Consider the following 17,649-nt stretch of genomic DNA (forward strand, 5'->3'; position numbering starts at 1 on the left):
GGCATGTGCCACCAGAGGGGGCTGCGAGCCGCGGCAGCGGTCCCCTAACTCCTTCCCAGGCAGGGATCCCACCGACGGCAACCCAGTTGCAGTATGTGTTGGAAATGGCTGCAGAAAAATCCACTGGCCATGGTCTGACTTTTCAAAAGCACCGTTCCTCTGGAGCAGATGTTATAATTCAGCTGGAAGGTCTTCTGCTGGCAGAGGAAGCACGAGCATGTCCACTGCAGCCTGGAGGGAGTGTGCCTCTGCTGCGTGCGCATGGCCCAGCCTAACTCTCGGGCAGGGTCAGCTGAGTGTGGCTGGGGGTGGCAGAGTCAGTAGCCAAACGCAGGAGGGAGCTTTTAGTGGTTCAAGGAGAAGACCAGCAGCGGGAGGGTGGCACAAACCGAAAAGGTGGTTGGTCATAAACACAGTGACTCATGCATAGCTGAGGTTTTGAACTTGGATTTTCCAAGCAAGCAGAGCAGACAGTACAGCAAAATGACAATTAAGAAGGAGTGGACAGCTTAGCTACATGACTGCAAAAGCTGGGGTATAGCTGTCCCTGTTGCCCACTTATTGCAAACGGTTCTCTCCTGGGATCCCAAATAAACCCCAGCATGCACAAGACTGCCCAGCAACCCCCATATTACACAGAAGTGGAAACATTTCACCACAGCAGCAGCCTGCTCTTTTCCTCTGGATGCCACTTCCTAGTTCATTGAACAGATACCAATGTGGGGTGCAGTAGCTGAGCTACAGCTGCACTCGCAGCACAGACGGCAACAAACAGCCAGGCACTAGGATGATCATTTCCGAATAGCTCGGCAGATCTTTTATCAGAGCATCAAACTTCCCTTTTGGCTCTGTCATTGCTGCTGTGGCCCCACAGCTGCAGGACAGCACAAACAATGGCCCAGGCCCGTACTCCCTGTCACAGCATGCCCACCCTCCCAGCCACGGGAATCCCTGCTGGTGCACAACAGCCACAACAGCAGGAGGACACCAATTTTCTTAACCTAACGTGCTCCCAAAGCAAGACACTTCCTCAGAGCACAGATACAGCACTCAGAGAGAGATGTTCTGGGGCTTCAATTACACCAAATTACTCCTTTCATGATGGTGGTGATAGAGTGCAGTTACTTAATGCAGCTGGACACAGCTGAAAAATAAAAGCCCAGATGTGCCTCCAGAAAACAACAGCAACAAGCAGCACTGAGCAGCCACCTCTGTCTGCCACCTTGGGCATCCATCCCTGGCTGATGCTTCCACCCTCGAGGCTGCCAAAGCTGCTCTCTGCAGCCAGCTCTTGCTCTGGCATCTAGGCAGCACCACGTTCATAGGCCCCTTCCAGCCAGCAGCTGGCCAAGGGGAAATCACTGACCTTTCCTCAGAGGCCCCCAGGGTGCCAGGCACAGTACAAAACACAGGAGGAAATGCCTCCTGTCCCAAAGGGAAATCCAAAGCAGATAGAAGGAAGGCCAGAAGGGACACAGTAAAACTAAAAAGACTTTTGGAGACATTTTTGTAGGCTTTCAAATGGGTTTTAGGAATGTAAATGTTATGCTTTATGAGGGAGAAACTTTAGCCTAATAAGGTAAAATGAAATGTTGAAAGAAGAAGCAACAGAGGAAGGGGTTATGGTGTTTACCTCTGGCAGCTGGAAGCACAGGCTAGCCCCATTGTTGCTCCAAGAGCTACCAGGTAGCAACAGCAGAGCAGGGGACCTTGTCTGCCCAGAGAGTGAGTGCCTCCATGGAGTCCATCTGCCTGTCACCTTGATGTGAATGTCCTCTATATTAATAATGAGATGTCAAAAGGAGGGCTCTGCCCTGAGACTTTGATGCTGATCTCCTGCTCTTGTTCACACCTGCAGCTGCAATGAGGTCTTTGTTTCTTCATAAAAAACCCTCTGACACTCAGATGAGATTTATCACTGAATGGTGACCTATTATTAATGTAACGTAATGTAATTTGATGTATTAATGCCCAAGCTTTACACAGTGTCCATATTTGCCTCCTCCTGGTCAGTCACTTGAAATAATCTTACTCCTATCCATTTCTTTTAGGCCATGTTTATCATGCACTGTTTTCATTGTTCTGTTATGCTTCCTATCAAGCACTGTCCATGAAGCTCTTTCAAACCCACTCCTATTCAGTACTGGCTTGAGAGAGCAGGCATCCTAAGTCAGCTTGGCTCTCAGCTCACAGCTGTGGCCAGCAGAAGCTCAAGTGCAAGTGGATAAATCATATGTCACTTTAAGAAAAGCTCCCTTGTGCACGTACACGCAAAAAGGGAAAAGGTGAGACCACACAGCAACCACCCAGAAGATTGCCACAGTAAAGCAAAAAACAGCAAAGGGATAACCAACACCCCCAGAGCTCAAGCAGTCCTACTGAACACACCACCTGCAGCTTGGGACCAGACAATGCTCTCTCACAGGCAGCAAAACATGGCAAAAGTTGCAGAAGATGCTCAGAGCTAAAACTGGCACCTTCCTACAGGTAGAGGAAAAGTGTGGTGCCCATGGGGATTTCCAGCTCTCTGACCAACCTGTTTTTGCTTGCCTGAGACTTTGAAGAGGCAGAAGCTGGAGTCCTTCCTGCCCAGTTTGATCCCTGCCCTGCACACAACACTGTCCTGGCCAGTACATGCAGCATACTCTTCAGACTGCAAATGTGGGCCTATACAGCTTTATTACTGTGAATTTGGGGCAACTGCATTAGCTATGAGGAGGCTGTGCAGTTCAGCATTTTATGCAAGCAGCAATAAAATCTGATAGCAACTATCATTCTCACATCCACTGCAAGGCCTTGTTGTGTTCATCTATGCCCACTTTAAGCCTTTCTGTTCCTTCTCCCTTCTTTATACATAGGCCTGATCCTGCAAAGTGCTAAACACCTTGCACACACAGTGACTTCAGGGAGAGTTCATGGTGTTCAAAGCCTTATTAGCCCAGACTTTATCTGTAGGGGGTGACAAGATCCCCAATGACATCAATCAGCACACCTTCATTAGAGTTAGAGGAGCTATGCTGATTTATGATAGCTGAGGATCCAGCTCTGCACTTCATAACCTTCAGTACATCATCAAACCCATGCTGAATTCTTTGTTCTCCGCAGGACTGATTCTGCAGCTCCATAAATGCTTCCCCTGTTCCTTTGTCCTTTTTTACAAACAGAATTTCCCTCTCCATATGCAACCCCCTTTTAATCAACAGGACCAGTGTATCAAGCAGGACTGCTATGTCAGGCCTGTTTTAGGAGACCCCAAGCTCCTTCACACTCAGGCATCCCTGTAGTTGTGTGGATTCCAGATGAAACCCTCAGGTTTCTGTGTCTGCTGAGACCATGTTATTAACTCAGCCTTTTATGGCACCCTTTGATGCCTTTAATTATTCTTTACTAGTTGTTAATTGTTTTTCCCAGACATCTAGTTTCTGGGTCCTTTCTTAGAAGAAAAAGGGAATAAAAGGAAAAAAAAACCCCATCTCCCCAATTTACCAAACACAGCAGAAAAAGCACTATGGGAAGTCAGATCCAGCCCAAACGGCTCAGACCACCATGCCTGCAGCCTCACATGGCCCGAATCTGTCTCTCCAGCCACAGGGTGCTCTGCCATACCTCTGCCTAGTTACCCACCAGGAAATTGCTCTGCTCTCCCAGCATGGTTTAAAAGAAGAGTGAGGCTACTTCAATACAGAAAAAACAGTGGCCTTTTAACCATTTAACCAGTTGGATCTTGCTTTCAGGTGGTATCAGGCCAAGTTAAGAACTACAGGTTCATTGCAGAGTAGGCTTATCCTGTGTGTCAAAAGCAGCATCTTACAACCTCACAGGCAGCCCTTGCTCTGGAAAGGTAAGGAGATGCAGCACTGTGGGGGCTCAGGGTGATGCTTGATTTCAAGTGGAAGGAAGTACAAGACCCATACCACTAGGCAAAAGCAGGAAGAGAAGGTAACTATGTACTAGAGAGCAAGAGGAAGGCTCTTACTTGCAGTCATGTTTTTCAATTTCGAAGTGAGGGTTGAAGTTGAGGATAATCTTCTGGTTGGATTCAGGGGTGTAGATGACCCATTCACAGTTCTGGTGGGAGGGATAGTCATTGGGGTACCCTGGCGAGGTGATGTACCCAGCATCCTTGGAGTTCAGGCGACCCCCACATGGCTGAGCTGCAGAGACACAGAAGGGAACAAGGCATTGAAAGACATTCTGGGCATCAGGTGTGCACAGCAGGTCTCCCTGGGCCACTGATAGGAGTGGTCTGATAAAGACCATTCTCCAGGCCATTGACATCCCTTTGGTACTCTAATATTGATATTCATCTCTGGGCAAGGAGAATTATTCTGCAGAACAAATATACTCCTTCCCCTCCACCTCCTGCCACACTTACATACCACATTTCACACAGACCAGAAAAGAGAAATGAATGCTCTTGCCAAGGCAATTACAGAGCCATAAAGTAAGAGACAGATTGATATCAGATCATCTGTAGCTGCCTCATTTTATCCCTTCTTTTGCCTCCTTTGCAAGCTGCTCTGTGTCAGTCTCCCACAGCTGCCTCAGGAGACACCAGAATTTAGACACTACAAATTCAATCCAGCTGCAGGAGGGCAGAAAGCTGTGCTGTTTCCAGAGAAGGAAACTGAGGCATGTCAGGGATGCTGGTGAGCCCAGACCCCCCTACACACTGTGTGGCAGAGCTGAGGACAGTACCTGTCCTTTCTGGCCCCAGTCTGCAAGTCCATGAAAACCCCTCTCCGTTTGCTGGGCTCTCCCTCCCCAACCCGCCTGCCCCAGCAAACACGTCTCAGCAGACTTGCAAGCTAACCCATCCACTGGAGCTGCAGACACAGATAATCAGCAGCGGTGGTTTTGTGGGACTAGCCCACAAATGGCTGGCAATGGCTGCGTGGTAAGCAGAGGAAGCTCTCTCAGCTTTGGGCTAGAACAGGCCCTAGAGGGTGATTTTGTAATCAAAAAAACATTTAATCTCATGAATGCTGCAAATCAAATTTATTATTGCATTACTTGCTGGGAGGAAAATCTGCATCATGGGGTCACTTGATAATGCACTACAAATCCCAAAGTCCCTTTCTCCATGGGGTCCCCATTGTGTGTCCTGCTTTCCCTACTCCCCTGCCACCCCCTTGTATCAGCATCCAGGCCCACAGGCTGCAACAGCTGCCCCCAGAAGACAGTATTGCCTCTTCATACCCAGCAAAACACACAAACCCCACCAAAATGGACAAAACCCAACAAAACCCTAAGTCCCTCCATAGGGCAGGCTGGCAGGCACACGGGGTTACCCTGGTCCCATACTGTGGAAAGTTCTCCTCCCTGACAATAAGCAGTGGGGTACAATGTGGGATAAAAACCTTAATGGGATGTTCCCACCATCAGACCCTGGACATGCAGGAGGATGCAAGTGGGTTTTCCCTAAAGCCCATGTTTGCATGCCCTGAGATGGAGGCTGCAGCACAACCCACACCCCCAAGGGAGCCAAGGCACAGAGAAGCATCACCCTTGATATAGGAGGGTAACCACACATGCCAGCAGCTCCCTGAGCAAAGGGTGTGTTCCATGGTGCTCCCCACTGCCTTGGTCCTGAGGGATGTTCCTCTCCCTCCACAGCAGCACTCACTGCAAAGCCCCAGGACCACCCAGGAGAAGCAAAGCAGTGCAGATTGTGTGGCCTCAACCCCTTGCTGTGGGTCTGGCTCTGTTCCTCTGCCACAGGGTTTGCCAGGTCCCAGGGGTGTCCCCTGCCAGGCTGTCACAAGTCCACCAGCTCTCGGGAGGGACATCCCAGCCTGCATGCAAACTGCCCTCTTGCCAGAGCCAAGACGAGCAGCAGGAGTCAAGCAGGACACCTCAGCAGTAATTCTTCCTGGTAAAAACACACTTTGAATAAACAACCTGCTGCCTGCACAAAATGCGCGTGTCCTGTGCAAAAACAAGGGCAAAAAGGAGGGCCCTTCATGGGCCAGTGAGGCTTCCTTTGCTGTGGAAAAACTCTCAGTTTCCCCCATGTTTTTCATGCCCTCTAACACATTCATTCTTCAAAATAACTTTCTTCGCACACACCCAAAGGCAGATCTGCAGCTTTCCCTTTTTCTTAAAATAATCCTGTAAGTATCCTGAAAAATACAAGGGGAAAAAATGCAGCACTGCCATGAAGAGCTGAGAATACCAAAAAACATCTGGTTTTGTTCCACAGGAGAGATTGCTCAACACACAAACATTTACAAACCTACATTCTTGCACAAATATCTTGTCTCAGGAAGGCATATTTGCCCACACATGTGTTTATGTGGGTTTGGAGGGAGGGAGAGAAAGAGACATTCACGTGGAAAGAAGAAATTCATGGACTTGTTGACATCAATGTACAAATAGACGTGTAATTCACACTTCACTCATGTACGCACTTTCACACCTTCTCATAAAAATTCACACCTCGTTTGCACACATGTCCACCCCCTCCAGCAAAGAAAAATATTCAAGCTGCAGATTATTTTTCTTGGAAAGGGCAAAGTCTCGAAACAATGAAAATACAGTCGATCCTTCCACACCTCGTGATTCCCTCCCCGTCTCTCCAGCTTTCACACACATGCTACCCGCTAGGCTGATACCACCAACATCACCCACCACTCAGAAGCTGCTAGCCCCTTACTCATGCCGGATACCGTGAACACCCTGTGAGCCCTTGCAACTCAACCAGTTGGAGGGGAACTGTCATGTGAACAGAGATGTCAGCTCTTCCCCGACAAATGAACTCAGGAGCAGAAACACAGTTCTACCCTGACCTTGAAACTTCTCCTTTGCCCTGCAAGGCCATCGCAGTTCAGTGGGACTGAGCTAAAGAAAATCCTAGCCTTGATCCTAATTTCAGGTCAGCTTGGTACCCAAATTAGTCTGTTGGTGCCAGTGAGGACAGCCTGAGTGAGAGGTGCTGGAGCCCAGCTCGCTGCAGCTGAGATCTGTCCAGCAAAGCAGGATGAGCAGGTGAACCTCCCAAGTAAACACAAGCACCAGCCACATCCCTCAGGTGTTCACCAGGAAAATGTCACCATCTTCCTGGACCAGTGAAAGTCTCCCAGCTGCAGGAAAGCTTATCTGTGTCTCTCAGAGAAACATATTTTATCCTCTCATTCATTCCTACCCAAGAAGTCCACAGAAATGAAGGGGGCTACTTCAGTACAGCACTGCCTTGCCCATATGGTGGGCAATAGCATACCAGGAACTCAAGGCTTCTTAGACTTATCTGAAGAGGAAAAATTACTTCAATATCTATGTAATTGTTCTGTTGGGCTTTTTCTCTTTGGACTCACAGGTATCTAGCAGGTGAATACCTGCAATGAGAACAAAAAAACCTGTCACCATGTCCACTGATGGGCATAGGGTTTGACTCAGCAGTTATGCCAACCACTGTCCTTCTGTATGAAATATGGCCTGCTTTGTATACAGTAGGGGCTCAAACTTCTATGTAAATGGATTCTTACAAACTGATGCATTGCATCCATGCAAAGGAAAAAAAAAAAAAAAAAAAGAAAAGGTTAGTGGCATGGCTACTGCTCAGTCTGTATGCATTGGAAGCAAGACATGTTCCATAGCTAATGGACTTCAGCAGCTTTTGCCAGCCCTGAATTCACTTAATAAAATTAAAATTAAATTCTGAAGTACAAGCCAAGTCTGCCAGGTGCATGGGACATCCCGTTGCTCAGTAAGCAAAATGCAGGCATTGAAAGCAAACTGCTGGGGCCCCTGCCAGTCCACATGGTAGAGGGATCAGTGGAGTGCTGTGCCAACAACAAGGCCACAGGAGAGCAGCAGGGCTCCTCAAGGGAGGCTAGAGAGGTCAATACTCCTTGGCAGTGTTGGAGCAGTCTATGGTCAGGTTGGGAAATCTGCAGACTCCTCTTTTCATTAAGGTTCACCATAACACAAATTATCCCTGCAACCTCCTCTGTGCAGGGCCACCCCAACAGGGGAACTATACCAGAGGATGACAACCAAGCCACAGGGATGGGAAAAGAAGACCTGGAGAAGGTCATGAGATGCAAAATCCTGCAAATGCTGCATTGTACAGTGTGCAACTCCAAAGTTTCCCACGGAGATGGGTATCAGCAGCTGAGCTCCTCACCCTTTACAAGGCAGACAGACACCTCTTTCTGTGTGTGCCTTGGTCTGCTGGAGACACCCAGCCTGATGAAGTCTCCTCCTGCCTCCCCCAGCCCACAACAAGCAATCATCACTCAGAGGACCCAGAAATAACAGCCAGGCCCCAGGAACCTTCACCTACACTTGGGGCTTTTCAGCTCTGCAGCTCATCAGGCACATGCTGAAACCTTAGGCCGGGAGCAGAGCATTCTCCTACTTGAATTTCCTGCCGATTAAACCCCTCTGGATTTCCCTCACCCCAGGGGAGCAGAGCTCACTGTTATTGTTGGACCTTCCACACAGAAACTAAAGCCAACTCTGCCTGTAACAAAAATAATCATCACCAGAGAGGCCCATTTCACAACAAACATACATACTACAGTCTCTCAGAGCTTGTAGTGTCCAGCACAAAACTACCATGTGTTTTGATCTACTGAGCTCCATTTACTTTTGGGATATCTTTCAGGGCACACAAAAATTAGGGTGTTCTGGATGCCTTACAAGCAGCAGCAGCATCACTGTCTGTGCTGCTTGAAAAGAGCAGCCTTTGAGGACAGCAAAGGAACAAGGGAGAGAGACATAGGCATTCCACAGCAGGCAGATGCACTGCCTAGCCTTGCCATTTCTCTTCTGGCATGAGGCCCTCCAGCCCAACTTCACACTCTCGTTCAACCACTGCAGAAGATTTCCATGTCCCAGGATTCAGCACTGATTCAGCACTGTCCCAGGATTCGCACTGGGCAGAGATTTGCACCATCAACCCTCTGACCGCACAGCAAAATACAGGTGCTGGCACACATGACCCACTTCTCTCAGAGCTGCTGAACTTGGCTCGAGCCCTTGCACAGGAAACCCATGTTTCAGTTCTGTTTGTCACACAGCTCTTCAAAGATTAGAGTTTTTCAAGGTCCATGCGTGTCCAAGCACTTTGCCAAACCCTGGTATGGAGGAGACAAACAGATCTCTTCTGCCAAGGATTCATTACCATTAACGCTCATCCTGCCTCATTTCCCGAGCTCTGACCCTGGCTGGGCACAGCTAACGTGGCAGGGGACCTCACCCCAAACCACAGAGCACAACTTTCGCAGGAGGCACGAACACAAAATATGAACTCTCAGACTTAAATCATATAGTTTAACCATTGGCCAAGGAGAGAGACATAGTGCAGAGGAAGCTAATAAGATTAGATGTTTTATCCCCAGTAGCATAGATCATTTTAGCAGAAGTGTGTTTGCTTTGGATTGCAAGATAAAGCTTCAAAGGCTTCCTGAACAAATTAATGGACAAACACACCCAAACAACACAAGGCTCTTACATGCACATTTCATTCCAGAGCACTACCCACATCCACATCTTGAGATTTCACACAATCAGGGAGAGTCTCCTGAACATTTAATTAAGGAATTTTACCAGTTTAAGTAAAATTTCACTTTAAAGTAGAGACACAGTGAAGTAGAATTTAAAGACTGCTTTTGTGATTTGAACTAGGATTGTGTTCAATTGAAAGCGTCTCAAGCCTGTCATGAGACAAGCTCATAAAACACTGTCTGGGCTTAAGCAAGAAAGGAACTCGCCAATCCATCAGTTGAGGAATGCAGCCATTTGACTGCTTCCTAAGGCAACTGGGAAGGGATGCAATATATTCATTTTATAGCACTGGACAGCAGTGAAAGGGGAACACCAAAAAGCTCAGCAAATGGGATATTTTAGCTCTGAGCCTTTGCAAAAAAAAAAAAAAAAAAAAAATAAAAAAAAAAAAAATATATATATATATATATATATATATATATATATATATATATATATATATATATAATTTCAAATTATTTTTAAATAAGAAGGAATGTTGGAGGAAGGAAGAGAGAGAAGATTTGGAGACTTCTGATAACTGCAGTTTCTCCCCCCCCCCCCCATGTTAATCCACAAAAGAATTAAGTAGAAACCTTGAAATAGAAACCTACTCAAGCTTCACTATGAAAAATGAGAGGGCCAAATCCTGCATGCAAATCCAGGTAATTTGCTTTGAAATCACTGGAGTTCAGCTGATTTATACCCCTGGGGCTCTGGATAGCCACCTTCCAGGGGCTGACATCGCTCTATAGCACTTGAGCCAGTGACAACCTTGACCTTTAAATGTCCATCCTGTCCAACCTCTGGTCTGATATATTTGATGAGATTTTATATGGTGTTTATCCACCTTCATTAACTTTATTATTTGTCATCTTATATCAGAAGCAAATGCAATTCCAATAGGGTAACCAACTTAATAGTGATAGTCTTTCTATAGATATGTGTACACACAATTCTCCCAGCTTGCCTGCGAATGTAATCTGTGGGTCTGGAATTACAACTCCTGGCTGCTCCAGTAATCATCCTGGAGAGCATGCGAGTGTGTGTGTACACATGCAAGAGAGGCAGATTACTGCATTTTGAACTTGGAGAAATCATGCCTGCCTCTCCGTTAGGCTCCCAGGGGCTTGAAATCTCATGGAAACACACTGCCATCTCCCAGGAATAGGTGGCAGCTTTAGGAGACCCTCAAGCTGCACATCAGGAAGTTTCTGAGTAAAACTCTCCCGTACTGCAGGCAGGGAAACAGAAGCTTGAACCTTCCTGCATGGCAGCCTGCCACCCTACCTATAGGCTACATGAGGAAAAAAATATGATGGTGAAAATTTGCTGAGCCATCCCCATTAATGCCGTCAATGACAAGCTCATTCAAGGGCCATGGAGACAAGAGACATTTCTAGTTGTACACATGGAAAAAGGTTTCCCCTAGAATTCCTCTCTAAACAGCTTCAGCCTTGATGAAAGGTGTTCAATGCCTCTGAAATACTAATTAGTATTATTATTACAAAAATTCCACCAAGAAAAAAAGCTTATCTATCTCCCCCCACCCCCTCCCAGCTTCCTCACACCTTTTGAACTCATCTGTCAGGGTCCATTCTGAAACTGAATCCTTTTTTCCCCATCAGGTAGTGGCAGTTTACTCTTTCCCACAGCGGCTGGCAGAGCCTCTCAATCTCACAACACCCCTGGCTTGGCCCTCCCTCCCAGGGGCCCTGATGGAGCCTCAGAGCACAATGCAGTACCTTGGCTGCAAAGAGCCCCATGGATGGGAAAGGAGGGAAGCAGCCTCTCCTGAGCCACTCAGAGAGCCCTGCCATGGGTCCCCCCCCATGCATGCTGCTGAGCAGTAGTGGCTTCAGCCTTTGGTACTGGTGGTGAGGCTCAGAAGTAGCTGGGTTTGAGCATGCTGTCAAAGTTATTGCACATTCTGGTGAGTGCCTTAAACACATTGTTACCTGCTGAGCACATATTCCACAGTCAAACAGAAAGGGAGGAAAGCTGCAGTGAGCTTGGGGTGTGCATGAGGGTGAAAGTTGTCAGGGGGCTCTGGGTTTGTGAGGGACAGCGCAGAGAAGGGATGGATGCAGAAGTGTGCGTGTGTGACAGCAGCAAGGCTGGTGTGGCTCTGTGTCTAAGAGGAAAGGTAGAGATCTGTGTGCCTGTGAAGAGATAGGAGGAATCAGGGAGATTATGTGTGTGTGTGTGTGTGTCTACATGCAGAAGGAGTTTTCCTCCTTCCTCTTTCTGCATGCAACCCTTTAAAAAAAGGGGGTTCAAAGAAGCCTTTCAATAAAACGTAAGCAGAATAAAAGGACAGCATCCTTTTGGCTTCACCGTCTTCCTAGAAGGGACATAGAAAAGGGCAAGCATTCAAGCCCTACAAAGACAGCATTTCACAGCGACGGGTGACCCACCAGAACAGCTGGGCAGATGTCTTGCCTTTGTCTCAAATGCACAGGGAGAAATGAGGGCAGGTTTCAAAGACCTGGAGCCCAGTATTTTATCTCTGGAGCCCATTTTCTTTGACTCATCAAGTATGAAGACAGGGGAAGATGCAGCCAGACAGAAAGTCCTTACAGCTATCCACCCCTGCAAGTTATACTTCAGGCTATTTTACATGCCAACCTGTTGCTTGTACCCCTTTTCCCAAACTGCTTGGGAAGAGGTCACCTCAAAGAGGCTGTAGCTGGAGCCCAGCCTCCCAGCATTACTCTAGCTGTCCTCCCTGATTCGTGGGCACCGCTTGCACATAGAAAGGGTTACAGATCCAAGTTGTGATTTCGAGTGTTTGGCCCCGTGCCTGCTGACCTCGTGCTGACAAACCTCTCCTCTGTGTCTGTGTTTGTGTCTTTTCACTGCACAGGCATCAAGCTCGGCTCAGGATCTGGCCTTCCGAGATTGCGTTTTGGCTCAGGCAGGGAGCAGGCTGACCCTTGGATTCTGAGTGTGATTAAACGCATGCTACTGTAGCGCTAAGCCGTGTGCAACACTGTTAGCAACAGCCCTGATTTATGTTGTTGCTAGTATTGCGGTTTCCACCAGGGTGTAGACAGGGATTTCGAAAATAGCCCAGCTACCTCTTTGTCTGTGTGTGTGTATTATAATTAGAAATGTGTCAAAGGGCTGTTACAGAGTGAGGATGGAGCTGGAAACGTTCACACCCCACTTCTGCCCCCACCCCCGAGCTGACACCATCAGCCCCAGCTTGGGTGTGTGCAGGCACATCAGCTCTCTGCACTTCCCGGATTAGACAACTGTATTCCCAAGGCTCCATGGGGGCACGGTGGTGGTGACTTCACTACACAATGGAGAACAAGTTTAACAGCTTCCAGTTTGCTCTCAGGTTGCTGCAATCTGCCCCCACCACCATGGCTAAATGACAACTTTTTTCTATTTTGATTTCAGATAGGATCATGGGGCTCAGATGTAGACAATTTATTTTCCTAGCACAGCTGGTCTGTCAGAGGTCATATAATTTGGCAGCAATCCCAGTGCTTAAAAATTAATTTTTCCTTATTAATACAACTGGGGGTCCCACAGGATAGGATCCCAGCCTTATCTGAACCTGACAGCTTCCTAAACCCCATGAAGGATGCTTTCTCCTCTCAAGCTATCTGCAGTACAAGGCCACCGTGCCCCGGTGCCTGGCAGCACTGGAGGTTTCTGCTAGGAAACCAACCCGCCTGCCGGGACGGGAAATGCTGCCTTCTCCAGCCCAACAAAGTGAGGTGCTTTCTCTTTTTAACCTTCTAAAGCCACACACAAGGTACCAAACACAGAGAAGATATTGGGAAGGAGGGGGGGGGGGGCAGAAGGAGCAAGGCAGGGAGATGGGAAGCGCTTCCATAGAGCCTTCTGGGACCATGCATGCCTGTCACTCCAGACACCACATACCATGATTTTCTGTAGCAGTAAAACCAGGAAAACAAAATGCAGCATCCTAACCTGGGTCAGAGCCCCCCACCGAGCTTGTATCAATGGTTTTCAGTGATGATCTGACGACTATCTGATTCCTAGTCTAAAAAAGCTTTTGTTTCCAGTAAGAGCTGAGTTAACAGCACACAGGCATAAGGCACTACACTCAGTGCTTGTGTGGGTGTGTGTGTGTGCATGTTTGTATGTGTGGCCATGCGCTTGCTTGGCAGCAATTTGTTTTGGTCCCACTCCCCACCTTGCTACATCTCCTAAGTCACTACTAAAAATAATAGCTTTTAAGTAAACTGTTTGGAAGGCTTCAGAGTGAGCTTTGCTCAGAGCTGCATAAACATCATCCAAACAGCTCAGTACTTGGGTCACTCAAATCTGCTACTTTCTTACTTCATTGCTTTTTACGGGAAAATGAAAAACACACAGCCATCGAACCTTTAGATTTATCTTCACGGGTCTCCCACCCACTCTCCTCCATGGTTATCTCAGGGTTTGCTTGGCTACATACAAATTGGCAGCTGCACTGTTTATCTCTTACTGTAGAAATATTGCATGAGGTTTTTTTCCATGTGGATTATCATATTATTGTCTATTAAAAACGTCTCCCCTCTCTACTAACCTCCCTTAGGGAACCTAAAGAGGGACTTCCATAATGGGGGAAGGCTTTCAGATACACCAGACTGAAACATAAATCCATCTACCTCTGGCATATTTCCCTTACTAGGCTGGCTAATTTACTGAAGCTGAGTGTAGCCTGATCGAGGTTTGCATCCCATTACCCCGTACCTTTGCTCGCCGTGCTGGCAATAAAGTCATTTGACCGGATTTGCAGCCACACATCATTATCTCGCCAAACCACCGCTGGTGTCGGCCACTTCCTTGCTGGTTCCAACACCATGTGATGCTCTACTTAGCCGGGAAAATCCCGCATTCAAATAAACACTGCTTACAGCGCCTGAATGGCCTGAGGGACACGGTTTCCTCAAACATCTTCCTAGTTAACAGTCCTGATGCCGATCTCACTCCAGGATGGAAGGAGGTGAACACGTGGACACAGGCACACACTCGGGCTCAGCGGCCACAGGGATCACAACCAGACTGGCCAGTGCACCCTCAGGAGCCAGCCTCAGGTTACAGCCCGATCTGCCACAACACAAAACCTGCTCCAGGAGATCAGGAGCAGGCAACAGGGATCTTCTGAAAACACTGTTGCACTTAGCAAGGGGCTCCCAGGACACTGCCCTTTCTCTTCATCCCATCAAGTGCCTGTTCGTTTTCCTGCTTGAACAAAAGATGAGATTTTTTTTCTTTCCTTTTTAACTGTAAGGAAGGAGGTGATGCCAACCGGCAGCTGAATGTTTATCGGCAATGTCTGCGCTTCGCACTGCAAAAGAGAGGGATTTTCTCAGGCAGCAGAGACTCCCTCACTTCCCCTTTTCAAGGGGGAAGTTGGGCGGCCACACAACTCCGGGGCAGAAGGCAGAATGTACTCTGCCATCATCTAACGCTGCTCGGGTCAGACCGCAGCTCAGGGCCCGGAGCCATGTCCCGAGGCCCCGACTAACGGGAAGGCAAATCCACAGCTCAGCAGCTGCTGGCTTGGCACTACCGTCCTGCCAGGCAGCTCCTGGGCACAGAAGAAGCCCCGAGAGAGCACTGGACGGCAAATCCTTTTCCTCCAGAGACTGTTCCAGATAGGGACCTTATTGCCCCCACTAGCGAGATTCAAACCCAGTGGCCGGGGAGCACAGGGCCCAGCGTCAGCCTGTCCCACTCCTGTCCCCATGCCGAAGCAACGCGAAGACGGGTTTCATTCCCGCACCTCCTGACTGTCCAGCCTAGCTCGTCAGCGAGGAACTGAAAAACACACTCGCGTCCCAATACGTGCCATGAACCCGCCTTGTCCTGGGACAGCCCAGCGTTTGCAAAGTGCGTACAGGTCCCGCACGTACCGCGGGTAGCCTTTCTCGAGGGTGCCGCCGCTGCCGCTAAGCTTCACCCGCTCTCAGCTCTGCACGGCCCCGGCTGCCTGCTCCCGCCAGACGATTTTAATTTCTCACCTAAAGTTTCCCGAGGTTGCAACCGGCGCGGGGCCGCGGACATTCGGATGCGGGTGTTCGACATGTGGCTGGTCCTTACCGCTTCCCCCCCCTTCCCCGCAGCTCCCCAAAAAAACAGCACGCAACTTTCCAGTGCGGCTCCATCCCCTCGCCCCTCCACGCCGGGCATTGGGAGCCGCACGGCTGCAACCGCTGCGCTCCTTGCCGGGGGTGCGCCATCCCCGCCCCGCCACACGCATGAACCCCTCCAAAACCCGTGCTGCGAAAGCTGCGTGGCGCGGCCGATCGCTCATGCATTCCCTAAATTTATTCCCACGCAAAGCATCTATACGTGAGACCGGGACCGCGCCCGGGAACCCGAAAGTTGGGCGGACGGGGACATTCCCCATTCCTGAGGGCGCCTTACCTGTCTCCGCCGTGCCTCCAGAGCCGGGCAAGCACAGCCCTAGAAATCCCCAGGCGAGAAGAAACGTATCCATCCTCCGGAACAAATTATAAAAAAACCCGAAACCCACAACGCAAGACCCGAGGCTGCGGGGCCGGGCTTCGCCTCTCTACCCCGGGCGCGCCGCGCCCCGCGTGGGCGCCCCACTCGCGACCAGCTCCGGCGGGGCTCAGCGAGGGGCGGCGGCGTTCCCCGCACAGGGGCTGCGGGGCGGGCGGTGCCGGCGGAGCGCCTCTCCCCTAGGGCGACCCGCGGGGCCGGCGCCTCGGCATCCCCCGGGGCGCGGCGGCGGTAGTGCGGGCTGGGGCGCCGTCTGCGCCTCCTCTCCCTCCCCGCCGGCGCCTCGCAGCCTTTTCAGGCAGGGCGGCATGTGGCTGTCAGCGCCGAGTGCCGGCACCGCCCCCCGCGCCCCCCCGCCCGCCCGCGCACCGCCCCGCGTCCGCGCACCGCGCCGCCCCCGCGCCCCGCCCCGCCCGCCCCGCCCGTGGGCAGCGCGGCCGCCCCGCTGCGCGGGGGCCGGGGCAGCGCGGGGCGCGGGGTGGCTCCGCGGAACCGGGCGCGTCCCAGCCGCGCTGCCCTGCCGCGGGTGCCGGCCGGCCCCCGCCCGGGCGCTGACGGCCCCGCAGCGCGGGCAGGAACCAAACCCGATGGAAATAACGGCAAAAGAGTCGGCTGTGCGAAGGGAGACACCCAGAAATTGTCGGATGGGGGAGCATCAGGACAAGGATTGTCCCTGCTCGTGGGCTTCCGCCGCTGCCGGCCGAGACCCAGAAGCGCCGAGCCTCGACCAGAGCCGCCTGCGAGAGCGGAGAGCGGCAGCGAGAAGCAGACGCTGGCACCCACGGTGCGGTGCAAAGGCTGCTACAAGGGACGAATGCAAACCCCCTCCGGGACTGCACCACAGTTGACTTCCACGCTCCAAACCCGTTTTCTCCGAGATGATTTTTAAAAACACAGACCAAGAGCAGCATTCACATAGCCATCCTAGCAGTGCTCCTAAAGTTTGTTCGCCTTTGCCTTGTGAGGGTGGGGAGTCTCTGACCGAGCTGGAACTGCTGGGATCGTGCGTTAACTTGTTGCTTATATTCACAGACCACAACCGGCTTAAAAACTGGCATCTGGCAAACTGGGGCTCACACCTCCATCCTCTTTGAGAGGTGAAATTTCAAAGCAAGTGAAATGAGCCCCAAAACCCTGCACCAAAAAGCTGTTTAAAAACAATTCCTTTATGTTGTTGATGAGTCCCTAGATTTTAGATTCCAACTTCCAAATAAACAGTAGACAAAACGATTAAAGCTATGTTATCTCAGTTTTTTAAAGTTGGTAATTAGTGAAAAGATACTGGCATGTGGCAGAAGTGAGATACATCATTGTGTGGGTGAGAGGGAAAGTAAGAACATTTCACTGGTATTCATTTAGGGTGATGAGACTAATTATTTTGTACTCTGCTGTCTATCAGTTACGAGTAGCATTACCAGCTCACGTCAATGAAATCACGATGCCAACCTGTTTAAGCACATTCACACAACACAAATGCTTAGAGTTCCTCTGAGGCCAGTGGAAGTTCATTGACAGCAACAGATTTGGCCTGACAGATAGATCTGATATTTCAGCCGTTATCCTGAGGCTGTAGCATCCTTCTTCCTTCTGTGTGTTTTGATACCTGATTTTGCATCTTCTGTGGCTCAAATGTGCTCCAAAACCCGCTGAAGTCAATGCAAAGCC

General features: G+C 49.9%; 1 protein-coding gene across 4 annotated transcripts in view; it reads right to left on the reverse strand.

The window, feature by feature from the left end:
* Positions 1 to 16,111, reverse strand: part of NRP2 (neuropilin 2) — an 88,715-nt gene extending 72,604 nt beyond the window's left edge. For all 4 annotated transcript variants that reach the window (XM_053982307.1, XM_053982305.1, XM_053982309.1 and 1 more), the window contains exons 1-2: positions 15,886 to 16,111; positions 3,977 to 4,154 (exon numbers count right to left, since the gene is read on the reverse strand). In XM_053982307.1, coding sequence (XP_053838282.1) covers positions 3,977 to 4,154; positions 15,886 to 15,958 — 251 coding nt within the window. In that variant the 5' untranslated portion in view covers positions 15,959 to 16,111. The remainder of the gene's footprint in view (positions 1 to 3,976; positions 4,155 to 15,885) is intronic.
* Between the last annotated feature and the right edge of the window lie 1,538 nt (positions 16,112 to 17,649).

The sequence above is a fragment of the Vidua macroura genome, chromosome 7 (genome assembly GCF_024509145.1).
Source record: "Vidua macroura isolate BioBank_ID:100142 chromosome 7, ASM2450914v1, whole genome shotgun sequence".
Classification (NCBI taxonomy): domain Eukaryota; kingdom Metazoa; phylum Chordata; class Aves; order Passeriformes; family Viduidae; genus Vidua; species Vidua macroura.